The sequence below is a fragment of the Rissa tridactyla genome, chromosome 2 (assembly GCF_028500815.1).
Source record: "Rissa tridactyla isolate bRisTri1 chromosome 2, bRisTri1.patW.cur.20221130, whole genome shotgun sequence".
Lineage (NCBI taxonomy): Eukaryota > Metazoa > Chordata > Aves > Charadriiformes > Laridae > Rissa > Rissa tridactyla.
In genome coordinates, this window is record NC_071467.1 from 96431955 (window position 1) to 96454125 (window position 22171).

General features: G+C 40.7%; 2 protein-coding genes across 6 annotated transcripts; both read right to left on the reverse strand.

Moving 5' to 3' along the window:
* Positions 1-4198: 4198 nt before the first annotated feature.
* LOC128906223 (transmembrane protein 14C-like) lies at positions 4199-11247 on the reverse strand. 2 transcript variants are annotated; one of them, XM_054193216.1, is made up of 6 exons: positions 11152-11247; positions 9926-10022; positions 9605-9688; positions 7143-7244; positions 4978-5065; positions 4199-4783 (listed from the first exon to the last, which is right to left on the reverse strand). In XM_054193216.1, the coding sequence occupies exons 1-6, from the start codon at positions 11230-11232 to the stop codon at positions 4726-4728; spliced, it is 510 nt and encodes a 169-aa protein (XP_054049191.1). In that variant the 5' UTR covers positions 11233-11247; the 3' UTR covers positions 4199-4725. The 2 variants fall into 2 exon arrangements, with proteins under 2 accessions (XP_054049191.1, XP_054049192.1); XM_054193217.1 differs by lacking the exon at positions 11152-11247 and adding an exon at positions 10725-10760.
* Positions 11248-13114: 1867 nt separating this feature from the next.
* On the reverse strand, positions 13115-21279 carry PAK1IP1 (PAK1 interacting protein 1). 4 transcript variants are annotated; one of them, XM_054193207.1, is made up of 10 exons: positions 21042-21279; positions 20134-20296; positions 19009-19129; positions 18839-18913; positions 18158-18210; positions 17550-17695; positions 17363-17460; positions 16432-16531; positions 14216-14342; positions 13115-13630 (listed from the first exon to the last, which is right to left on the reverse strand). In XM_054193207.1, exons 1-10 carry the CDS (start codon positions 21102-21104, stop codon positions 13470-13472), a joined length of 1107 nt encoding a protein of 368 aa, XP_054049182.1. In that variant the 5' UTR covers positions 21105-21279; the 3' UTR covers positions 13115-13469. The 4 variants fall into 4 exon arrangements, with proteins under 4 accessions (XP_054049182.1, XP_054049184.1, XP_054049183.1 ...); XM_054193209.1 differs by having other exon boundaries at positions 20953-21058; XM_054193208.1 differs by lacking the exon at positions 21042-21279 and adding an exon at positions 20760-20874.
* Positions 21280-22171: the final 892 nt, after the last annotated feature.

Consider the following 22171-nt stretch of genomic DNA (forward strand, 5'->3'; position numbering starts at 1 on the left):
AAAAAAAGGAAAAAGGGAAAAAAGAAGAAAATCAAGAAAAGAGAAAGAAGAAAAAAGGGGGGAAAAAAGGAAAAGAAAGAAAAAGAGTGTTATTCACTGAGGGGGTGGTCAAGCACTGGAACAAGCTCGCAGGGAAGTTGTCATGGCCCCATGCCTGTCGCTGTTCAATAAGCATTTGCACAACGCTCTTAGACACATGCTTTCACTCTTTGGTTGCCCTGTGCGGAGTCAGGAGTCGGACTCAATGACCGTCGTGGGTCCCCTTCAATTCAGCATATTCTACGATTCTAAGTACTAGTTCTAAAACTCAATTCAACTTCTAGTACTTGGAGGACAGGATCTCAAAGTACTATGCAAATGCTAACATTCAATTAAATGATAAAAGGAAAATATAAATTTGTCCTACCACAACCTTTCTCATTAGATATTTTTAAAGAGTATTACATTAAAACAAGGACAGGCTGTATTAACTACCAGCAACTAAATGGTATCAGACCTACCAATTCTTGCTTCTGGGGTGGGGAACATGTTATGCCATGCACTGTGCAATACGGCAACGTAGAAGACACGCAGGGAAGTGAAACAGAAAACATTATCTCCATTTCACAGGTTCAGAAGAGAGGCACAAGAAGACTAAAAAGAAGACACAAAGTCGCTTCTGCTCCGGACTGAGCTGGGGATATGGCACAAAACCATAAGCATTTTGATCTGCTCCAACACGGCATTTCAAAGAAGCAGGAGATGAGATGCGTCCAGATGTCTCTGTGCCATTATTGATGCAACATTTTGCCATTTGTACTGGTAGGGCTTCTGGAGGAACAAAGACTTTCCTCCTTCTGTCATAACTGCCCGGAGGTTCTCCTGACCTTTTTTTCCCCTTCCATTTTTCCAGGTGATTAAATTGCGCAGTCAGAAAGCATGACTATCATGCCAAGAAGCCAGCAATTTTAACACCACAAAAGGATAATTCCGTAATACTTCAGGCCATATTAGTTTCAGCACAGACTGACCCTCAGCCGGGGATGACAGAGCGCCAGCAGCTCCCAGCACAATGACTGACAGAACTGGGACATGGCAAATTGCACTTTCGAAGCCCCCAGCAGAACAAGAGCTAGGGGATAGGCTTTGCATTAAAAGCAGTCATGTACTATATCCTTAGTACAAGGGATAAAGTCGGACAGCCCATGACTACTTCCCTTATAAACCGTTTCGTTTGAAACATTTTCCACCCTCCTCTCATTCTTCCCCTTTGCTAGTCTGTAACAGACAGTTGTCTGTACTACCTGTGTAACATAACTTACATTCTTACACTATACTACAGATTTGTACTAAATTAAAGGCGTTTTGCTACCTGTGGATATCACATTAATTGAAAGAACAGCTTAGGGTGTGACATCTGTTGATGGGTGCGTAAAAAGGCTGCTTTCCCTCCCCTCAACTCCATGCTACAATTGACCCTCTGTACATCATTGTTGTATTGGAGGTCTCTGTACTGCATCCGTAAGGACTACGGCACAATTGAGGCACCCAAGCGTACAAGACTTTGACACCCCGCCGCTAAATCATTGCTCACATCTCAACTGACTGGTGCTTTGTAACTTTCCCAGCCTGTACATGCCTGGTGCTGCCCCAGCATGAGCAACTGGGACAGGTAAGATCCCATTCGGGAAAGAACCCAGGGTTAGCCAGAGCTTAGGTGAAACTTAGGTTGCCCCATGAGTTTTCCACCTGGGCAAAGAGGAACCTGCATTCCGTTTCTCAGCTTCAGGATGTTTCTGTATTTTTGCCAGCTACTATTTAGCTTTAAAAAAAAGACTAAGAAAAATAGTTGCTCCTGTACCCACAGGTCCCAGGAACTTCATGCTCTCTTCTCTGCTGCGTGGCTTCCCTATGCAGAGTTCCCCCATGGGATAATTCACAGCCTGAGGCAGAGAGGTCTCTCTTGGGAAGGAAGCTTGAACCCATCCAGAGCAAGAACTGAAGGGAGACCAACATTTCTTACTTTCCAGGACCTATAGGAAGCAACTGCTATTACAAAGACAGGTACGCTTATGCCTCCACCTTACAAAGTCTAGGGCAAGCTCCTAGTTTCAAGAGATCATTTATCTACTGAAGCGAATAGGCAATTTCCTCCTCTAGTCCCAAGTGAGCCCATCAGGAGAGGGGTGAAATACTTGACACCCAGCTTCCACCAGGCACTGTGGATATGACAGCAACACGTGGAATAGACGGCCTGGGTCTTCACTCCAGGAAATGAGGATTTGATAACCCAAACTCTCTTCTTCTGTCATTGCTATAGTGTGCTTGAGTGCTGGAGGCATGGTTAAACTCCGAGTTGTTGAATCCTGGTGACTCAGACTGTGTATGGTAAAACTAGTTTCCTGTTCCCATGTCCCGCTAAAAAAAAAAATCAGTACTCATTTCAGCTCATGCTGACAGCTGAGACTGTAAGTAATGTTAAACTATTTTTATTTTCAGAGTGTGCTTTGAACAGAGTAGCCTTAATTTAAGAATTATTTTAACAGTTCATTTCCTAAAAATAACTAAATCCCTCTTTCCAAACATTACATCCACACACAAGCTGACTCACAGCATGAAGTTTCACTGAAGCCGTGGCATGGTCACAGCTAATTCAATGCAGAAGTAATTATTTCAATTTACATAAAGACCACCCTCAGTGGGAAAAAAACACCAAAACCTACACAATAAAAATAAGGAAGAAAATTTGTAGGATTATCCAACAATCAGCCTAAAAGCATAGGCACTCTGGAGAAAGGATATTAATGTCTTTAATTCTTGAACGTCTGTAGAAAATTCTATAGCAGGGATGGAATTTTCTATTCCATTACATAGGATGATTGAAAATATATAAAGGTAATTTCAAAACTTATACTGGGTTTTGCTTACAGCATGGTCAAAAGAGACTATGATTTAACTGAGACTAGAATTTCAGACATACTTTTACATGTTTTTGTTGTTGCTCCCTGCAGGTCCACGCTGTATAGATCAGGTTATTTACAGATTAAGTGCCTGGAAACAGGAGGTTACAATATGTTCAAATATGTTCAAACGTGTTCAAAGTACGTTCAAAAACCTGGGATTAATTTTTTAACTTTTGCTAAGAGAATTAGTAAGACAGAGCACAATTTGCCCAACATCTATGGATCTGCTTGTAATTACTACTTTCTACTACAACTTCCAGTCTCCCATATGGGTTTCCATTGATCCACGACAATGGAAATGTCACTCCGGCTCAATACTGTTAAATGCCATTTTCAGAATAGGAAACGCAAGCTTTGAAGTGACCAATGAAATAGAGGAGTTATGTAGTTCAATATTTGATTTGCAGTTTGAGAGAACTGTTACAAATTCCTTTAAGCACTACAAAATGGGAAATACCGTGCACAAGGTGTAAGTTAATTTAAACCAGCTTTGCCATAATTATGTTACGCAGTTGACAAAGTTTTGATAGAATCAGTGATATAAAGGTCCCAAAGTAAAAAATAAAATAGTCACTACATAAATGATCACTTTAAAGTATGAGTTACACACTGTAAGAATCCTAGTATATCCATGATCATATATCGCTAAAGCATAACTTGATAAAGTTCTTTCATACATTCCTTGCCTCTCCTTTTCATCACAATGCCAAGCCTCCATTAGCTGTGCCTGCACTAACAGAGCCAGGAGACAGCGCAGGAGAAGCAATCAAGATTGGAGTAACAATAAAGGCACCAGATGCCACTGATGCCTCTTCCACACTTCAGTCCTCAGGCACCACAGCAGAACCAGGAACTCTCCTGAAACCAAGGTTTACTAGGAAAGACAGATTTGAAGAGGCACAGCCGCTCCCCTCAGTGATAAAAATAAAATGCTGCTACGTTATATTGTCAAATAAGCCTGTCAGATCAGAATTACATAGTGTTAATGTTAAGTTATTTTATTCTAGTTATACAGTCCTTTGGACAGACCACCTTCAAGTGTTCATTTAGCCTAGCACAGTTCTCGCTTAATTAATCCATAGAGTAAGTTCCTTACCAACAACTGTTTTAATGCAGTGTTAATGCAGGCCCCTAATTTAAGCTTCTGCCCCTCCATTTAAAAAATTATTTTTAAATATCATCGAAAGACAGCACTTGGATAACAAAAAGAACTCCCTACCCCCATACACACAGAAAGGATATAAAAACATGACAAATAAAGTTTTGGAATAGATTTTACTTGTAGAAAAGCAACATTCTAGCATCATTTCACAATAAAAAGGTAAGATCTGTTTGGCGTTATACAGACATCAACGCAGAGTGCAACAGGTAAAGGATACTGTAATAATCAGTATGAAAGGTATGAGATACACTGTTGTATTTAGCCAATTACACCTGGTGCCTCTTTGTGGATACTTTCTTAATTGCAGGTCCTGTCTGCTTCATACATGTCAGCAGTATATTTTGGAATATAAAAACTGGAAGTGTTAAAACACACCGAAATGTGTCTGCAAAAATCAAACCCAGGACCAATTTCTCATGAAATAATAATACCTCTACCAGATCACTGAAACAAATGGCACCCTGTATGTAAACTGTTTGTCCCATCATTCTACCCCCCTTCATATAAAAAAAGGAAAAAAATTGTCTTGATATAGAATATTGTTCCACCTTCTTGCTTCTGCATTCATGCAACTTCATTATCAGGTTTCCTTATCCAGGTATTAAACTGTAAAATGAACAGTTACTTATCGTGGGGCTTTTCCACCATCTTCAGTGCTAATCTTCCAACCATTAGCAAACTGTATATGGGGAAAAACACAGAATTAAACAACAATAAGAATAATTTGTCAATTCATTTTCAAATACTTCCCATGTAACAGGTGTACAGAAACAAAGCATATACACAAAATATGACTGATTCTATCTCATTTTAATTAAGCAAATAAGAAATCACACATATGAGGTTAAAAAAAAGAAGTGTATCGTGTTGTACCTGACACCAGCAATTAGCCCTGCAGGCATGAATTTTCCAGAGTTGTAAAATCTTGTTCCCATGACGGCAGTCAGTGTTCCAGATGTAACTTAAATGAGAGATTATACGGTCCAGTCAGCAGAGATTCATGTGAGTGAGAGAGATGTTACAATTCAAAACTAACAGAACAGAGAGAAGATGTAGTAACAAATAAAAGCGAAGTAAAAAGTGAAACAAGGTTATTTCATAAGATGGACTAAAAGAGTCAATAAATTGTGTAAACTTCGGAATGCCTCAGTATGTGAAGACTAAGTATTCTATATCAAGTTCTATCAGGCAATGCACTCCATATGGTTCTGCACAGACTGTTCTCAAATTTCTTTGTCAAAATGCTCTTCTTTGCCGTCTGGAAATAATCTATGCTACACAGCTCTGGAACTCACTCCTTCCCTGTGCACAGGCAAATCACTAAACCTGTGCACCTTCTCATAACGTTCTGAGAATTAACTAATTTGTGTTTGAAAGAGACTTTGAAAGGCAAGTGTGCTATATGTAAGTGCTAAGCATTACCAAGCCACTTCAGCCCTGCATCACCTTCATTAAGATCACAGAGTTAAAACTATTCACCCTGACCACTTGACATAGAGGCAGGAGCCACGCAGTTTCACCGAGCCAGTAAAATAGAAAGGGCAATCCCTGGAACACTGTATCTCAAAGAAAGACGGAATACCAAGAGAAAACATAGAAGAAAACATACTAATTAAATCCTTAGCCTTAGCATGCATCTGCTACTCAGTGGTAACAGCTACACATGAACATGTTCCAACCACTCCTACTTTCTACCATTGCTTCTGTGTGACGGCTGGTCCTGCAGGACCCAGCTCATCTTCAATCCTAGCCATGGCATCCTTTCTCCCGAACACCACCCTAAATATTGTCCTTAACAACGTCTAATAGTCTCATATAAGTAGATATGTAAAAGACTGAGACCATAGTCTAATACACAACACTTCAGTATTCAAATATATCAAGCTCTAATCAGTATCCAGTCTTCAAAATATGCACACACCACTAAATGTAATTTCGTCTAAGACAGCAGTAAAGCACGCCTCCTCCAAAAACTTTAAAGCTTGAAAAGGAGGAGGAAAAGACCCCATATGCTACTGAATTATAGAAACGTATCTGTCTCCTATTTGGGAAAATACTTGGTCTCACTCCAGCTAAGCTTTCTGTATTTGCAGTTGATCCCAGTTACTTAGGCTTGACCATGCATAGCTTTTGACCTCTCCAGTAGATACGCAAGCGAAAGTGGACTGCACTGTAGACAATGCTGAAATGCAGAGAAACACTGTGCCTTCCCCTTTCACTTCTGACTTTCGCATATCTAAGAGCTGTTACTGCTTCAGTGAACAAATGCTATAGTCAGCGGCAGCTCTTTAAGCACTGACCAAGCAGTGACTCTCCACAGTTAGCTTTAGGCATGTACAGGTTAAAGTGATAGGGGATAATCCTCCTAACTTGATCACAACCCTGAGCTCTATATAGTAAAAGGCAGAAAGATAAGACAAAAATTGCATTTTGGAGATTCGCACCATACTAAATACAAGTTTTTAAACACGAAATGCTTATTTGATTATTTTTTTTTGCTGAAGGATGTAAATTAATTGTATTTGGTTTATTTATTTCTTTTTAAACCATATAAGTTTCACTTTATCCTAACACACATATTCCTTCACAACCTGCAGGTTTTTTGATGTTCAGAAGACAAACCCTAACAATAAATAACAGGTATTTTTCTCTCCTGTTGTAGCAGAGGAACAAAACTGTAAGTTTGAACTATCACCCAAAGCACTTTATACGTCTTGCAAAAGGGAAGCAAGAACACAGTGAGAAATCGCTGAGTAAGACACATCAAAACAAGCAGTCTTTCATATGCATTCTCAATACATTATTTACAAAAATAATTAAATCATGCTAAAAATTCACATTCCAGGGAGAACACTGGAATTCAGCCACTAACAGAGATTTTCACTGAAACACAAGTTTAAAGACTGGATTAAAAATAGATTTATAACACCATCAGTTTACCTCTTCTGCAAAGACTTTCAGGGACTCATTTTAAGTATCCAGGGTTTTTTTTTTAGGGTAAATATAACCCTTTCTAATTAAAATTGTAAATTACTTACTCAGGGAAATCCAAATATTATTCGGATTCTGCGAAAGCTGATAGGCACCCAGTCCAGCCAAACTCCCAAAGAAAAGGCCGGCAGCTAGCGATGGCACACTACCTGAATAAGTAAAAGATAACACATTTATTAGAAGCTCATAAATAAACTTGCTCATTAGCTTATCTGTTTTGAAAAACACCAACAGTAACGAAAAATGGTCATTCATTGTTATAAGGCAGAATAGAGAAGATTTTTTTCTTTTAAGGTATTAAAACCACGCTGATCTGAACCAAGAGATGTGTTTAAATACTCTTTACAAGATACAAATAGCATTAGTATCTAATGCTTTAACTGCAAAGCCATTAACATATTTACGATGGAAAGAATAGAGAGAAAAACAAAAGAATTGGTGTTTTCTTTGTGCAGACCAAAGCATGTTGTTTCAACACAGCAATTCCAGAATTTCTTGAGAGGCAGTAAAGTAAAGGGATTAAATAGTAAGGGTTTAAGATTAGAATGAAAAAGGACATGTGAACTGAACTGGGCAGAAGAGCATTTAGACAAATAAGTAGTTGCCAAAGAAGAGAGAGGGCTCAAATAAGGGAGAGCATATCTCTTAAGCACACCTGAGATCTGATCCAAAGGTAACTGCAGACTTTGGAAGAAGATTCCCTGGACTTGCCTAATGTTGGGTCAAGTCCTCAGTATAAATGATAATCCCAAACTACCAGAAGATAAAGGATACTGCATCCAAATTGGTGATTTACAGATGACATCAAGTATCGAAGTGGCATGACCACTGCGAGTGGTGAATGCCCTCAATAAGGCTAATGGAGAATTCAGGACTTAATGCTACTGAGGGTGGTTCTTTATATATTCCATTTTTTAGGTCACGTTTAAAAGGACTTGAGATTGCAAAACTAAGCTGATAAAGATCTCTCAGTGTTACAGGAGGATAGCATATTGCTACCATAAAGTAATCAGTTTTCAGTCATCAACAAGGCAGCTGTAACATTGCTTCAGATCCTGCTTTTGGTATAAAAAGCAAGAGCTGAAGATGGTAGAAAGCACCAGATATTCTTGTACGTGTGCAAGGAAAAGATACACAGTCTAGTAAGTGGCTGCTCTGGACAGAATACACTTTAGTAACCAATATGTGGTAGCTACAATTCTTTGCACAAGGCTGAGAGCCAAGAAATGGCAATCATATCCTTGAATTTTACCTTAAGGCATTTTTTAAGCACATACTAGGACAACTACATCACCTCTGGTTCAGGAAGTTGCTGAGTCTCAAAACACTGAGACCCAGAGAACTCACTAAATAAAGAGAGAATATAAATAAATAAATCAATTTTTGCTTGCCCTGTTCTCATACTCTTCCAAAGGCACCTACTGCTGACCGCTGTCTGTGTGGGTAAACAGACCTGGTTGTAAAAGAACAGATCACCGCCTTAGCTTTATGGGTGAGAGTTCCATTTTCTTTCAGTTTCTCCACATTATTAGTAGGGATATGATTGCTTTTTTTTTTTTTAAATTTCCCTTAAGTCACCATACAAGTTCCTGTTCCCCTTCAAAAATCCTGTGACCTGGATTCCCTTGCCTCAGCATGACCATGTCCTCCCATCTGGGAACGGAGGATGAGAAAGATACCTACTATTTCACCATGGCTGCAGAGAAATGCGGATGCAATTAGTTACTTAAGTTCTCATTATGGTCCCTCCTGTCCTAAACTCCACTCACACCCCAAAGGATAAAGAAAGCCAGTAGAAAGCAGATAAGAACAGGCATTAGCATCTATGTAGTCAAATGCATTGGTAAGATTACTACCGACATCAGCAATGCCGGAATACACCTTCTTATCACAAATGCTAAGATGGCTTAGGGATTTTTGAAGCTGAAAGAGACAGTATTGCAGCAGGGATGAATCCACAATTCTGTCCGGAGGAGGGCAAACTCAGAAAAATGAAAGCACTAGGTCAGAGGGTAAGCTTATGATGCAGACACCAGAAAAGGAACAAGCTTAAAAACTGATTTGCATTATTCAGCTTGACTTGGAGAAAGGATCCTTCTGCAGCTTGCTGTATACTGTTACCATCAAACATTGAGAATAAATCTCCAAGGGAAAAAAAAAGATGACTTATGTCATTTGAACGTACAGAACACGTATTTAAAATAACAGGGGAAAAGCCCTTCTGAAGGAGACTTGCATCACTTCACCCAAAGAGCACAACACGGAGGCAGGATACCAGCACCCATCAGAAAGCAGACTGTGGGCTTATCAACCCAAAACAGCAGCTCAACGCAAAAAGCGCCACACCTCGACAGGAGCAAATTTATCAGCACATGGCACAAACTGATAAACTTTACATCTGCATGAACTCCGAGACAGGAGGCGTTCGTAAAAAGCTGCCCAGCTCACACAAACTTATTGGGGGGTGGGAGGGAAGCGAAGGATCTGCAAGCCCCTTCCCGTACCGTACCTGCTTTGGCATAGCCAATGATCCCTCCCGATGCCACCAGGGCGGCGTAGCCAAAGCCCAGCCAGTCCACGGCCATGCTGAAAACTGAAAGAGAAATCGGGGTGACCGTCGGTACCTCCGAATTTTTTAGGGAAAAATAACATTTTGCCGCGGGGGGGGGGGGGCTTTTCCACGAGGAAGGCCTCCCTAAAGTCTAAGCCCTAAACCCGCTAAACCCACTCCAAGAGATGAAACCCGATTTGTTGGGAATGCAGCCCTGGGGACGGCCCTCGGCGTCATCCGCCCGGGGAGGGTACCGGAGGGTACCCGCCCGGCACTCACCTGCGCCGCGGCCCCGCTCCACAGCAGCCCGGGGCGGAGCAGGCTGCGGAAGGGGAGGCGAGGGAGCAACGCGCCGCCCAAAGCTTCCCTTTTCCGGCTGTTCGGAGGGAAGAGAAAAAAACAAACCTCAAACAAACAACAACAACAACAACAAAAAACCCCAGCAGGCAGGGTAGGGTGCGTCCCGCAGCCCGGGGCTGGGGAGGAGAAAGCGTTGGTGCCTTCCCATCTCCCTGCGGGGTAACTCGCCCAGCCCCGGCGGGGGGCATCGGGGATGCACGGGCAAACCCGGGTGCCTACAGATCGGGAGAGGCTTCGGTGCTGGCGAGTTTTTGTGTGCTTGTTTTCAGTGAGGGACAAAGCTCCCTCATAACTGCATTCGTATGCACTCAATTCATCCTAATCCTTTACCAGAAGTGGGGGGATGTGGTGCACTTGAGAATTTGGGGTTGGTTTTTTTTGCGTGGCACGAGCTATAAGTTTGGGCAGCCGACAGGCTGCTTCTAGCTTTGATCGGTAATTCCAGTATAGCCCTTTTATGGAAGATGTAGAGGATTTTTATAATCTTCAAATTACAAGCACAGCTAGTGCAACAGAAAAAGGAGTCTTCTGCTGTAGAAATTACACAACAGTGGGAGCTGCAAAACATCTTGTAAAGAAATTGTTTTGCTTTTTTTTAATTGGGAAAAATGCAGAGAGATGTTTGTAACTGTCTACAAATAGAAACTCTTTCTTTTTTCAAGTGTTTTCTTCATTTAAATGGTGCTGCATGATTTATTCCAGTTGGCTATGCACTTACTTTCCACGGACATTTAATCATAGAGAAAGAACCAGCACTCCTCCAGCCAGGTCCCTGAGCTGAAGGGCTTCAGCATCTCTCCATAACACAAGGCACCAAACATAGGAGGCCTGTGCTTTCTGCAAAATGGAGCTTTCTCTAGCTGCATTTTGAATTTTCCCATCTTTATGAATTAGCCTAACAGTGAGAAAGTGGAGAGCAGCTTAATTCCCTTGTTGGCCTAAGTGGTATTTAAACCTATCTCCCTGAAAAGTGCCACAACCGACATGAATCTAAGCTATACTGGATGGAGTTCCCTTTTCTGTTCAAGCTGTGTAATGGCTATGAAGTTCCAGTTTCACTGGGCTCTGTTTTGTAATCCAGCACTGTGGTTCCCCAAGAGGGCAAGGAGGAAGAAGTCCGCAGCTGCCGGCGCTACAGAACTCACCTGGGGCCCAGCCGAGATGCTGCTTGCTGGCCTGTCCTTTCTTGCAGCTATGGCTCCGTCTACTCTACAGGTTTCAAGCATGCTCACCCTTCCTGACACACAAGAGCTTTCTCTCTGCTGACATCTCCTCTCTATCCGCACTGCTGCCTCTCCTCTATCATTCTAAGCAGTTCCCTAAGAACCAGAAGGAAAAATGTTCCGAAAAGGAAGATGTGCACAAGGAAATAACAAAAAAAAATTTGCCAAGTACTGCTTAGTAGCTGAGCATTCACTCAAGGTATAGAAAATATGAGTTCTCTCTGGACTTTTTTTGTATTTCACCTTAAAAGCTGTTAGGATTTGTCTTCTCTGTCTCCAGTTCACAAATTGTTCTGAGTCTTATGACATGCATAATTCTTTGTTACTGCACAGGAAGTTTAGATTTGTACAAATGTTGAATATTTACTTCTAAGTCTAAAACTTTGAACCAAAATTCCATGGAATTTCTTTTTAATTCTTAAAATTATGTGCAGACTGGATTTTTCCTGGTGCTCATGACAGCTTGCTTCTTTAATTATGATATTCTTGGCCATGAGCTCATGTATTTAAAAATTCAAACAATAAAAAGTGTTTTAGTAGTGGCAGCCGTTTTGTCGAGGACGTATGATAAGCACTATGAAAAGACATAACATTTATAAGTGAAAACACTTCACATGATTCCCTTATTTAAGCTTATACTTTGCAAGTCCTATATTTACCATAGGAGCCTGGTTATCAATTAAAAATCTGATTCGGTACCTTTCCTGACAAGTCTACAAACCATTTTCGGTCCTATATTATTTGCCTGTTTGTGTACACACACATTCAGGGTATTATTGAAGTTAAAAGCTGTGTAAGTTCAAAGTACAATTGAAATCCCTTGAATGTTGAATTAAACTGAGCTCGTATAAATCAACTATACTGAATATTCAGACAAGGCGTTGTGATCATTTATCTAAATAAGGGAAACAGTTACAGAAGATAAATACAGACACCCACCTCCAAGAGAATACTGCCACTGCCCCATGAACAATCTCATAACAGCACCAAGGATGCTCACACTGTTTCAGTGTCAGAACATACACAGAGATGATCTGGAGTTCTATCCTATTTTATATCCCTAAGACAGCCTGCATTCCTACCTCCAGATTTGGCTCAATCTTTTTGTATTTTCTCTGCCTTTCTCTTGCTACACAAATAAGAAGGAACCGATTATTACTAAAGTGAATCAGAATGAAGCATAATCCAATTACTCTTTGAAAACAGAAGAAATAATGACTATTGCAGTAGTGCAGAAAACAACATTAAAATGCCTTACTTTAAAAGAAATAAAGAGAACATTTAGTACAGCTATTTGACCTTGTTCTCTCCAGCTCAACTTTTTCTCCACTGTATATTTGCAGTTAAGACTTATGATAAAATCCTGTTCCCACTGACTGAGAACATCAGGAATTCAATTTTTGTTTAAGTGCAAAACAGATGGGTGACATTTTGTCAGCATGACAAACATTTCAAATGTTAGACTTTTTTCTTCTTTAACAATACAGCTCAGATCAAGAACTTGAAAAAATACTATGGGAAGAGGAAAGAGAAGGTAAAATCTTGTTGATACAAACTCTTCCACCTAAAAATATGTATCATATTCTGAACAAAGGATTTTTTCTGTTCTTTTACTGTAGATTTCAATCTTAAAAGCAAATGCTTTAAAAGGAATTAAATGCATGAAGCATGGACAAGGTAAAAAAACCCCAAACATTTTGCTTACAAAATCTACGTGTAACTCCATGTCAAGAACTAGAAAGTATGATTTTCTGCGAATGTATGAACTGAATGTGATCATCATATTTTAAGTAATTTAAACATATTCCTTCTTACAGTAAGAAAAGGCATCATGATAAAGGCAGATCATATTTTGAGTCAAATGAACAACTTTTCCACACTAAAATGAAGTGTACATATTTTTAATATGCATTTATGTGAGACAAAAATGTAACAGACAGATGCAGCTATTTTTATAATTTTATCTTGCTTTTTCAGAGCCAGTTAAAAGTGTATGCTATTGTTAATAGAAAAATATAAACATTACATGTTATGAATTTATTTTTGCCTCATTCAATTAGGAAAAGTTGCCATCTCTTTTGCTGCTTCCCAGAATAATCAGTTTATTAGGGTAAAAACATTCATTACTTTTAAACAACAGATCAGTTCGTAGGTATTTGTCCTGTCAGAGGTTTACATCGTTATAAAAACTACAGCAACACCGGTATTTACTTTTTATTCAGAAGAGAAAGTGACTGCCTTCATGCTGAGCTATTCTGTTTCTTTTTCTTCTTTTGCAATGGAGCTTCCAACTTTTGCTTCTTTGGAGTAATTTTTCTCTTTCTTTTTGCCATTTTATCACTTTTATCAGTCCAACAAACTTTGGTTTTCCTGAGTATTGATGATATTTCATCTTCATTTGCTGAAAAAAAGCAAGAAATTATTCACCCTGATATTTATGTCCAGTCTTTGTAGTCTAAAATGGCACAGAGACTTATTTGTATCTCATTTTAAAAAATGGGTTATAAATGATTTTTTTATTTACAGTGGAATGTACCATTTATGCTTGTTTTGTCTGTGATACAAAAATATCTAAAGATAAGTATGTAAATAGATTATAATACAGGAAAAAAACAGAAAAAAATATACTAAGCCAGACTAAGTTTGATACCTAATTTTGTTTATAGAAAACAGGACATGCAGTTCTATCAAACTGCTTATTCTTTTCTATCTGTCTCAAAAGCTTCACAGTGTCTTCCTCAGTATGTTATTCCAGTCGAGAGAAACAAAACTTTCATATAATAAAGAGAGGCTTATGTCCTCCAACATACATTCAGCCTTGAGGTACTACCAGGTTGGTAAGGATACCTGTATCACTTGCCAGTGTTATATCCACAGTTCTTCAAGATACCAAAACTTTTTCCAATCCATACAGTAAAAACCTCTCGCTTAGTATATTCCATTTCACAGTCACATCAACAACCGATAACACAGACAGTTCTATTACCTTGAGATGATGTTGCAGCTTTATCAGAATTTTGTTTCACTTCTGAAGCTTGGTCAAGCCATACTGCAAGACACGTCAGTCTAGCTTTGGTATTGACTTCACACAGTAAAGACGGCACACCTTTAATCTGAAGATAATATAGAAAAAGTATAATTAAACATTATTTTATTTCTGAAGTATATGAAGTGAGAAAGCATCTTACTGCCCACCTTTCACTTCATTTCTGGTGCCCAACAATGTTTAGAACCAGAGGCTGTATACAGGTTAGTGGTCACATTGTTTCAGTCCTGTTCCTGATACCATTCCTCAGCAGTGGTTTTACAAAAAAACTTCCAATAGCTTTAAGAACCTATATTGATAAGCAAGATCAGTGGGTTTCAGGCACATGGGGCTAACTTTAACCTGAGGAATAACTAGATGAATAATAGAGCCACAAAAAAAAATAAAAATTAATGGTTTCAGAAGTTTCTCCAGAGTAATAGGTATTTTTTGGTACAGCCAAAATAATTTCAATTCAGTTACTGCATCAGATTCCTTTTCTCTCTCATAAAGACAAGGCTACTGATTAAAAGTAATCTCTTCAGAGTGCGTTTCAAATTGCTTAACTGCAATTGTATCACTCGGCTCTGGGAATACTTGAGCAACTATCTTATTAGAGATATCAGGGTGTCCTGGTTTCAGATGGGATAGTTAATTTTCTCTCCACTGGCTGCTGTGTTTCAAATTTCGTATGGAAGGAACGTCAGTAATGCATATTGTTTTAGTTGTTGCTAGCTGATGTTTATACTATCCAAGGACTTTTTTCAGCTTCCCATAGAAGCTGAGTAGAAGCATAGACAGAACAATGGCAGGGCCAATGGAATATTCCGTACCATAGACATCATGCTCAGTATGTAAGTGGGGGTTGGCTGGGGAACAAGAATGCGCGACCACTGCTCAGGATGGGCTGGGCAACTGGTTCACCAGGTGGTGAGAGTGACTTGGGTTGTGTTAATTTATCTTGCATATTCTTTTACATTATTATTATTATTATTGTTGTTGTTATTTTGCTTTTTCTGTTATTGTTCTATTAAACTGTCTTTATCTCAACTCATGAAGTTTTTTTCCTTTCCTTTCCTGTCCTTTTCTCCCTCTTCTCCCTGCCCTTCTGGGGGAAAAGGGGAAGAACTGTGTGACTGGCTGCATGGTCCCAGCTGACGGCTGGGGTTAAACCACAACACAGGGGATAAAGTGTCACAAAAACATGTGCAGCATACCAGCATCAACTCATCAGAAACTACTTGTATTAGGATATTCTACCTCACAGAGCTGGACACAGCCGCCCACAGAGTTATACAAAGTTTTACAAAATTTTGCCTGCACAGGAAGAAAATCATACATTTGGTCAAAATAAAGACAATGTTACAGAAAAAGGTAAAGAGTTCCCTGATCACTATGTCAATCATGTGCAAGACAAACAGAAATTTGAGATGAATGCAAAAGAGGGATTTTCACTAATCAGTGGGGGTGAAATTAAAATGGGCAAATACAGATGAGATATATAAAGTGTATAAATGTTGAGAGATATTTATTTGAACTATTCCAAGATACTTGCAGTGGAATATTACTAGGCATTAAATTTAAAAAAATCTAATTGTGATTTTAAAAGACAAACCCCAGAGCAAACAATAAACATGGGAAACTTTAAAGGCAAGACGTGATTCCTTGTTGAACCGTGCTACTCAGAACTGTTTGAAAATACAGGAAATAAAAGTACCCAGTACTTTGTGTTCTAATTTTTCAGAAGGACAACTCTTTCTGCCTAGGTGAACAACCGCCCCACCCCCCAAACCATACAGTTTGTATTTTTAAGAGAGTAGCAACAGTCATCAACATTACAAAAATTAGCAGTCCTTACAACATATATAACTGATTAAAACAGTCATAAGTCTGGCCAGGTAGGTCTGAAGGGAAGCATGACTTTACATAAAGAGGAGATGAAATCTCCGTAACATCATCAGATTTTATAGTTTGTTTAAAAAAAAACACTACAAAGAGAAAAATATACAAGTGCACAAAAATATGTGCATAGACATATACATCTCTACTGCACATAACATAAGGAAAATCAAAACATCCAGATTTCAAGTAAAATTAATCCTTTATAAAAGAATTGTCTGCAGTTTTGGTTGTCTGATATTTTTCCATAAATGTAACAAGCAGTTTAATAGACCAACCTTATTAAGATCCAGATTCCACATTTTAATATAACCATCACTGGATGCAGTAACAATAACATTTTGTCCATCTCTTTCAAAACTATAGATATCTTTTATTCTGTGAAGAAAATGTAATACTTAATTACTTTACAGCATGGCAGTTCACTTCAGAACAGTAAGCTGACAGAAATTAAAGATGAATAGGCAACAGTCTAAAAATCAGTTTGAACAGAAAACCCACAAATGACAGGCAGGAACTTGGAACAGTAATCTATTTTGTGTGCTGTCATTTACAGTAAGAACACTTGCCTTTGCTAGGCTTGTTAGGATTCAATTCAGAATACTTTAATACTTTTAAGCACACACTATTAACCACATCAATGACATTTTAGCTAATGCTTTTGTGTTTGGATGAATTAAAAGCAGCATTTGGACAAATATTTGGTATTCCACAACAACAGAGAATATGTGATTACTCTCCTGTTGTCTGGACTGAGTACAATTGGTTTGTTTTATGTAAGCATTCTAAAAAGTCAGAATCTGTAAAAACTGGTTAAGCATTCTTTAGATGGTCTTTGCAGGAAAATACTGGTACCCAATTTCAGAAATGCACAGACCCATGAAGTGTGTACCTCTGTGTGTGTGTCTATTTTTACACACAGATATACACACTCTCTCTCTCATAAATTTAGAACTGTAATATTTCCAATTCTACCCCCTTGTTTCTATAACGTGCATGGACAGCACAGTACTTGTGCTCCTACTAAAAGCAAACAAGTCTGCCCCAAATTGTGACTTTAGTACATATATAAATGGCCTTTCACAATAAATTTCACTTTTTCACAAACCAAGACCAATAGTAAAATATGCTGAACATCACAACTCATTGAACTTCACTGAGTACTCAGCATTGCCATAAATATTTTAATAGTAAACAAATATAGAATACCTGTTTTCATGAGCTTTAAATTCACACAGGCATTTTTGAGAGTCACAGCTGTAGAACCTTATAATTTCATCATCTCCAGCTATGGCAAGGATAGAATTCTTGGAATGGGAAAAAAAAATGCAAGTGTGATTAATTTCACGTGTTTCAAACCAGTAAATTTCCCAGCACCTTTCTTTTTTGTACTTACTGTAATAAATCTAAGTGAAGAAATTCTCTTCTCTGTTGTGATAGTGCCAATGATTGAAGCTGTGTCAAGTTTGTAGATATCCACTTTATTCGTTATCACGGTCACATACTTCTCTCCATCGGGGGACCATTTAACTATGTGGGCATCTGTACACATTGATACATTTGTATCCACACGTACACAGGTTTTTTGCACTCTATATTGCATGAGAATCTAAAAGTAAGAATCTTTATAAGCTGTTAGACAGTGTTTTCTACCTGAACCTGAGAAAAATTCAGGAAATAATCCAATAACCTAGAATAAGCAAGTAAAACTATGCTCTTAAATGTTTAAAGGTATATAAAGAAAAACAAAACAAAACACATTTATTTAAATGTCCTGACAGCAAATTTCAAGGAAAAAAAAATCTTTAGTGTCACTATGTCTTCCTTTTGATAAATTATTATGGATATAAGCTTACATAGGCTTGCCTACGTGTGTAAAAAAGACATTGTGAAAGTTGCTTGCAATTAACTGACTTGTTGATTAATTCAGTCTACTTTTCTTTACAGAAAAAAATAAAACTATCTAATTTCACTTTTTTAGTGGATTTAAGCTGATCAACTCACTTTGCTTCAGGTTTTTGATAAAGGCTGATCGTCCTTCTACAAGATTCCAAGTTCTGAAAGACAACAATAGATAATGTGCATTCTGGTTAAAAACAGCACAGTGAAACTGAAGTCCTATGTGCTGACATGAGGCATCCAAAGAAAGCTTTTAAGCATCTCTATGAATTTTACTGCATTCTTAATGCAAGAGAAAATGATGACTTTATATATCGCTTGTTGAATTTGTGCTATTTAATTTATAAACCACTGTTTGCAATGCAGAGCTCAATACCAATTTGTGCTCTTAAAACAGCGTTTTTATATATTTGAAACATATATACAGCAACGTATACACACTCCAGTGAAAAATTACTTTTCTCACACTAAACAAAACCTGACAGCTTTCCGAAGTTTAAACAAATTGTGTTCCAAAATGCAAATGTATTTATACATCTACAATTGACTAAAGAGTCAGAGCACAACAATAAGCTAGGAACAGCAAGGACTATTTTTTAAATACTTTAAAATATTGCCGATACCTAGAACTTAAAAGACAAACCAATGGATCTTTGAACCATTTGATGTCCAAATAAGTTTATCAGTGTTACATGATCTAGTCTTAACACAGAACTGATGTTTGAACAATTTACTAAGAGTTACTGAATTACGATTCTCAGCATTGCTTCATCAGTTTCGACTCACCTTAATGTTTTATCTGTTCCTACCGACAAAGCTAATTTCCCAGAAGGATGAATAGAAAGAGATGTCACGTGCCCCCTGACAAAAATAAAACATCGTATTAGCCACATATATTATTTACAAGGAAAACAAACAGCAAAATGTACGTGAATATGCAGATTTAAGAAACTCACTTATGTGCCTTAATGGATTTCAGGCATTCCCATCTCTTTGTGTTCCAGATACAAATTAGTCCATCTTCAGCCCCACTTAGTAGATGCGAAGTACCATAGAACTCCAAACATGTTATTGTACCTAGAAACACAAACTAGAGCTATTAGCAATGTTGTACATTCTGAACAGTTATCACTGAGAGAACATACGAATTAACAAAGAAGCTTCTAGATAAAACATGCCAGCTACTATCCTAGCCTTGGGGAAATCCAAATTATTTCTTAAGCATTTCTTCACAAAACCCCCGAACTTTCTTGTTATATTCATTCACTGATGTGTTCTATCAGCCGCCCTATAGCCATACACGTCTGAACTCCATCTGGTCTGTTCCCTGAAATGGCAGTATTCCACCACTGTGGCACAGGTAACACAGAGCTTCTATCAGTGATAAGGAATGTTCCTATGTCAAAGCCCTGCTCTTGACACACAGATGAATTTAGTGCACGTGCTGCTTCCCACAAGCAATAGATTTATCATACGTGAGTTGAAGGCAGGTACCACGTTCAGTCTAGCTCCGGGTACTTCTTGGTTATCAGGAGAAAAAGGACAATTGGGGCTGAGCTACAAATGACCCCGCACGTTTATCTGGATGGCCATTAACCAACGTATTACACAGCTGTAATTCAGAAGGCACATAAAATGGTCATTGTACAAGGTTAACTCTTCTGGCAGCAGCAACCTGCTCTCACACACAAACTACCTCTTGTGTGGCCCATCAACATCTGTTACAGGACAAGGACATTGGGAAAGATGGTTGTTGGGAGTCAGCATGGTCTAGATAAACTGTTCTAGTAGAACAAAAATGGCTCACGAGCCATTTGTGGGCTGTAAGTTCTGAAACAGTTAAAACTAAAAATAATCAAAAGATGCAGCTATATTTGTGGGCTAACATTCCAAATTAATTTTGGATATTTATGCTCGAAAGCTTACCTTGATTGTAGCATCAGACCATCATGGCTGCAACAGCATCACTATTAAAGACTTATTAAAAAAATTTTCAATTTTCTTCTTGTGGCAAGGGCCAGTTTTTCTTTCAGCTATAAGTTTCCATCACTAATGCATTTTACAAAGAAAAGCTCCCTTACCATTGTGCTGCAGCAGGGCCCCATGTTCTATCTTCTTTTTCATGTCATAGATTTGGATTGTCTCATCCCTGCTCCCAGTGACCACATATCTGTTATTCACTGCTACTGCTGACAATGAGGCAGAGTGGGCATGATGTGTAAAATCAGGGACAACCGTCCAGGACTGTAAATGAAATGCAAAATAAACATTCAGCTTCGTCATCCTGTAATTTTATTTTATTTTTTTAATAAAGCAAAACTTGAAAAAGTAGAATGTGTGAAATGAAAGGAGTTATACTTAGCTAGAAGTTTAATGGGATCTTATTGAGTTAATGTGCTGTTAGGAGATTAGTCCGAACGATTTAAGTGTGCAAACCGCCTCTTGTAATCGGTGTTGGGGCTTAGATGAAGCCGTATGTGAGCAAGTACCAGCACAGAGAGAAACCTCATGGACAACGTAGGCGGATTCTCCCTTTTTCCACCATTGCAGGCTGGAGACACGCCTTCCACCTGGCTCCGGCCCCCCTCCCCCCGAAACAATGTGGCATCCATCCCCTGCGCAGCTGTTTATTCTCCGCTCCGCGCTGACCGTCTGAGAGAAACGAGCTGGCACCACAGCCCCCTCCCCCGCGCCCCGCTTCCCGGACCTCCAAGGATCCGCAGCTCCCGGTGGGCCCTTCCCGCCTGCCCGTCCCGGGGCAGCGGGGTGTCGGTGGGCTGCGCCGGCAGCGAGGGGCCGAGCCTGAGGCTGCGGGAGGCTGCCCCGCCCCCGCCGCGCTTTAAAAGCCCACCCGCCGCCCAGCCCCCGCCGCCAGCGCGGGGAGACGAGTCGGTGAGTACCGGGGCGCGCTCCTCTTCCTTTCAGGGCGGGCGGGCGTTAGGGTGCCGTTAACGGCCGCCGCGCGCATATTCCCTCCTTCCCTCGTTACCTCAGCGGGCCGAGCGGCGAACCCGAAGAGAACCTGCTCGTAGCAGCCCGCTACCAGCTCCATCCGCCCCGCCACGCACGGCGCCAGCTCGGGGGCCCTGCCGTCGTCCGTCCTCCGCCTTGCCTGCGCCGAAGCCCGCCGCGCTGGGTTGGGCTGGCTCCGCGGCTGGCGAGCGGCAGCGAACCTTCTCGGGGAGAGCCTGCGGCCTCCGCCGGGGAAGGAGGGACCGGCGGGGAAGGGGGTCGGCGAGGGCGCGGGCTCCGCGGGTCAGGCGCCGCGCCGGTCAGCCCGGGCGGGGGGGTCCTCACCAGGGCGGAAGCGGGGCTGGCGCCGCTGCTTATGGCGACGGGGAGGGTGAGAGGCGTTAGTGCCGGGCTCGGGGCGGTGGTGGGGGGGAATGGCGGTGACTGAGGCCGCGGTGTGGGCTCTGCCAGCGAGAAAGGGGGGTCTGAATCTGTTTACGGCGCAACGGGAGTGAAGGGGGGCCTGCCTTCTACCGGAGCCGCCGCCTCACGGGCGGTTGGGCCTGCGGGGCGGGGCGGCCGTTGGGCCGAAGCGCCCCCGCGCCCGGTGAGCCGTTGGTCAACGGCTCACCGGACGCGGGGGTGCTTCGGTCCAACGTCCCCGCTGCCGGCCGGGCGCCGAGGCCCTCAGGGCGCCTGCGGCCTTGTTTTATTTCGTCGTGTTTTTTTTTAATTTTTTTTTGGCCCTTATCGCGTAGTACAATAAACGGGAAGCGAGGCCTCGGCGCCAGCGCGGCCGCCGCGGAGGGCCGCGGCCGGGCGGGGCGCACTTCTTGCTGGGCGCCGTGGCTTTTCCCGTCGTGCCGAGTGGCTGATAAAAAAAAAAATAAAAATGCGTCACGGCGCGGTGTGGTTGCGGCTCGGGCCTTGAGGGCCTGATGGGCGGCTCGGCCGGGGTCACCGCGCCGGGAGATTTCCCCCAGCCCACCGGCCTGACCCGGCTCCTCTTGACAGCCTAGTTAATGCAGAAAGGGGGCGGCTTGTCCTGTGCTTGGGTTCGCGCGGGCGATTTTATTCGCAAATAGCTTACACCACTTGTGGGGGTTTTTTTGCCAGTACAAACATAATAATAAAAACATGGAATAAGCGGGTTGGTAAAATGCACGT

Coding starts and splice junctions, on each gene's coding strand:
- LOC128906223 (XM_054193216.1), bottom strand. CDS start 11,232: ATGCTTGAAACCTGTAGAGTAGACGGAGCCATAGCTGCAAGAAAGGAC. Junction 10,023..11,151: donor GCATCTCGGCTGGGCCCCAG/GTGAGTTCTGTA, acceptor CCCTCCGAACAG/CCGGAAAAGGGAAGCTTTGG. Junction 4,784..4,977: donor GGGCTAATTGCTGGTGTCAG/GTACAACACGAT, acceptor CCCCATATACAG/TTTGCTAATGGTTGGAAGAT.
- PAK1IP1 (XM_054193207.1), bottom strand. CDS start 21,104: ATGGAGCTGGTAGCGGGCTGCTACGAGCAGGTTCTCTTCGGGTTCGCC. Junction 17,461..17,549: donor CTTCACTTAGATTTATTACA/GTAAGTACAAAA, acceptor TCCCATTCCAAG/AATTCTATCCTTGCCATAGC. Junction 14,343..16,431: donor GGAATCTGGATCTTAATAAG/GTTGGTCTATTA, acceptor TATTATCTTCAG/ATTAAAGGTGTGCCGTCTTT.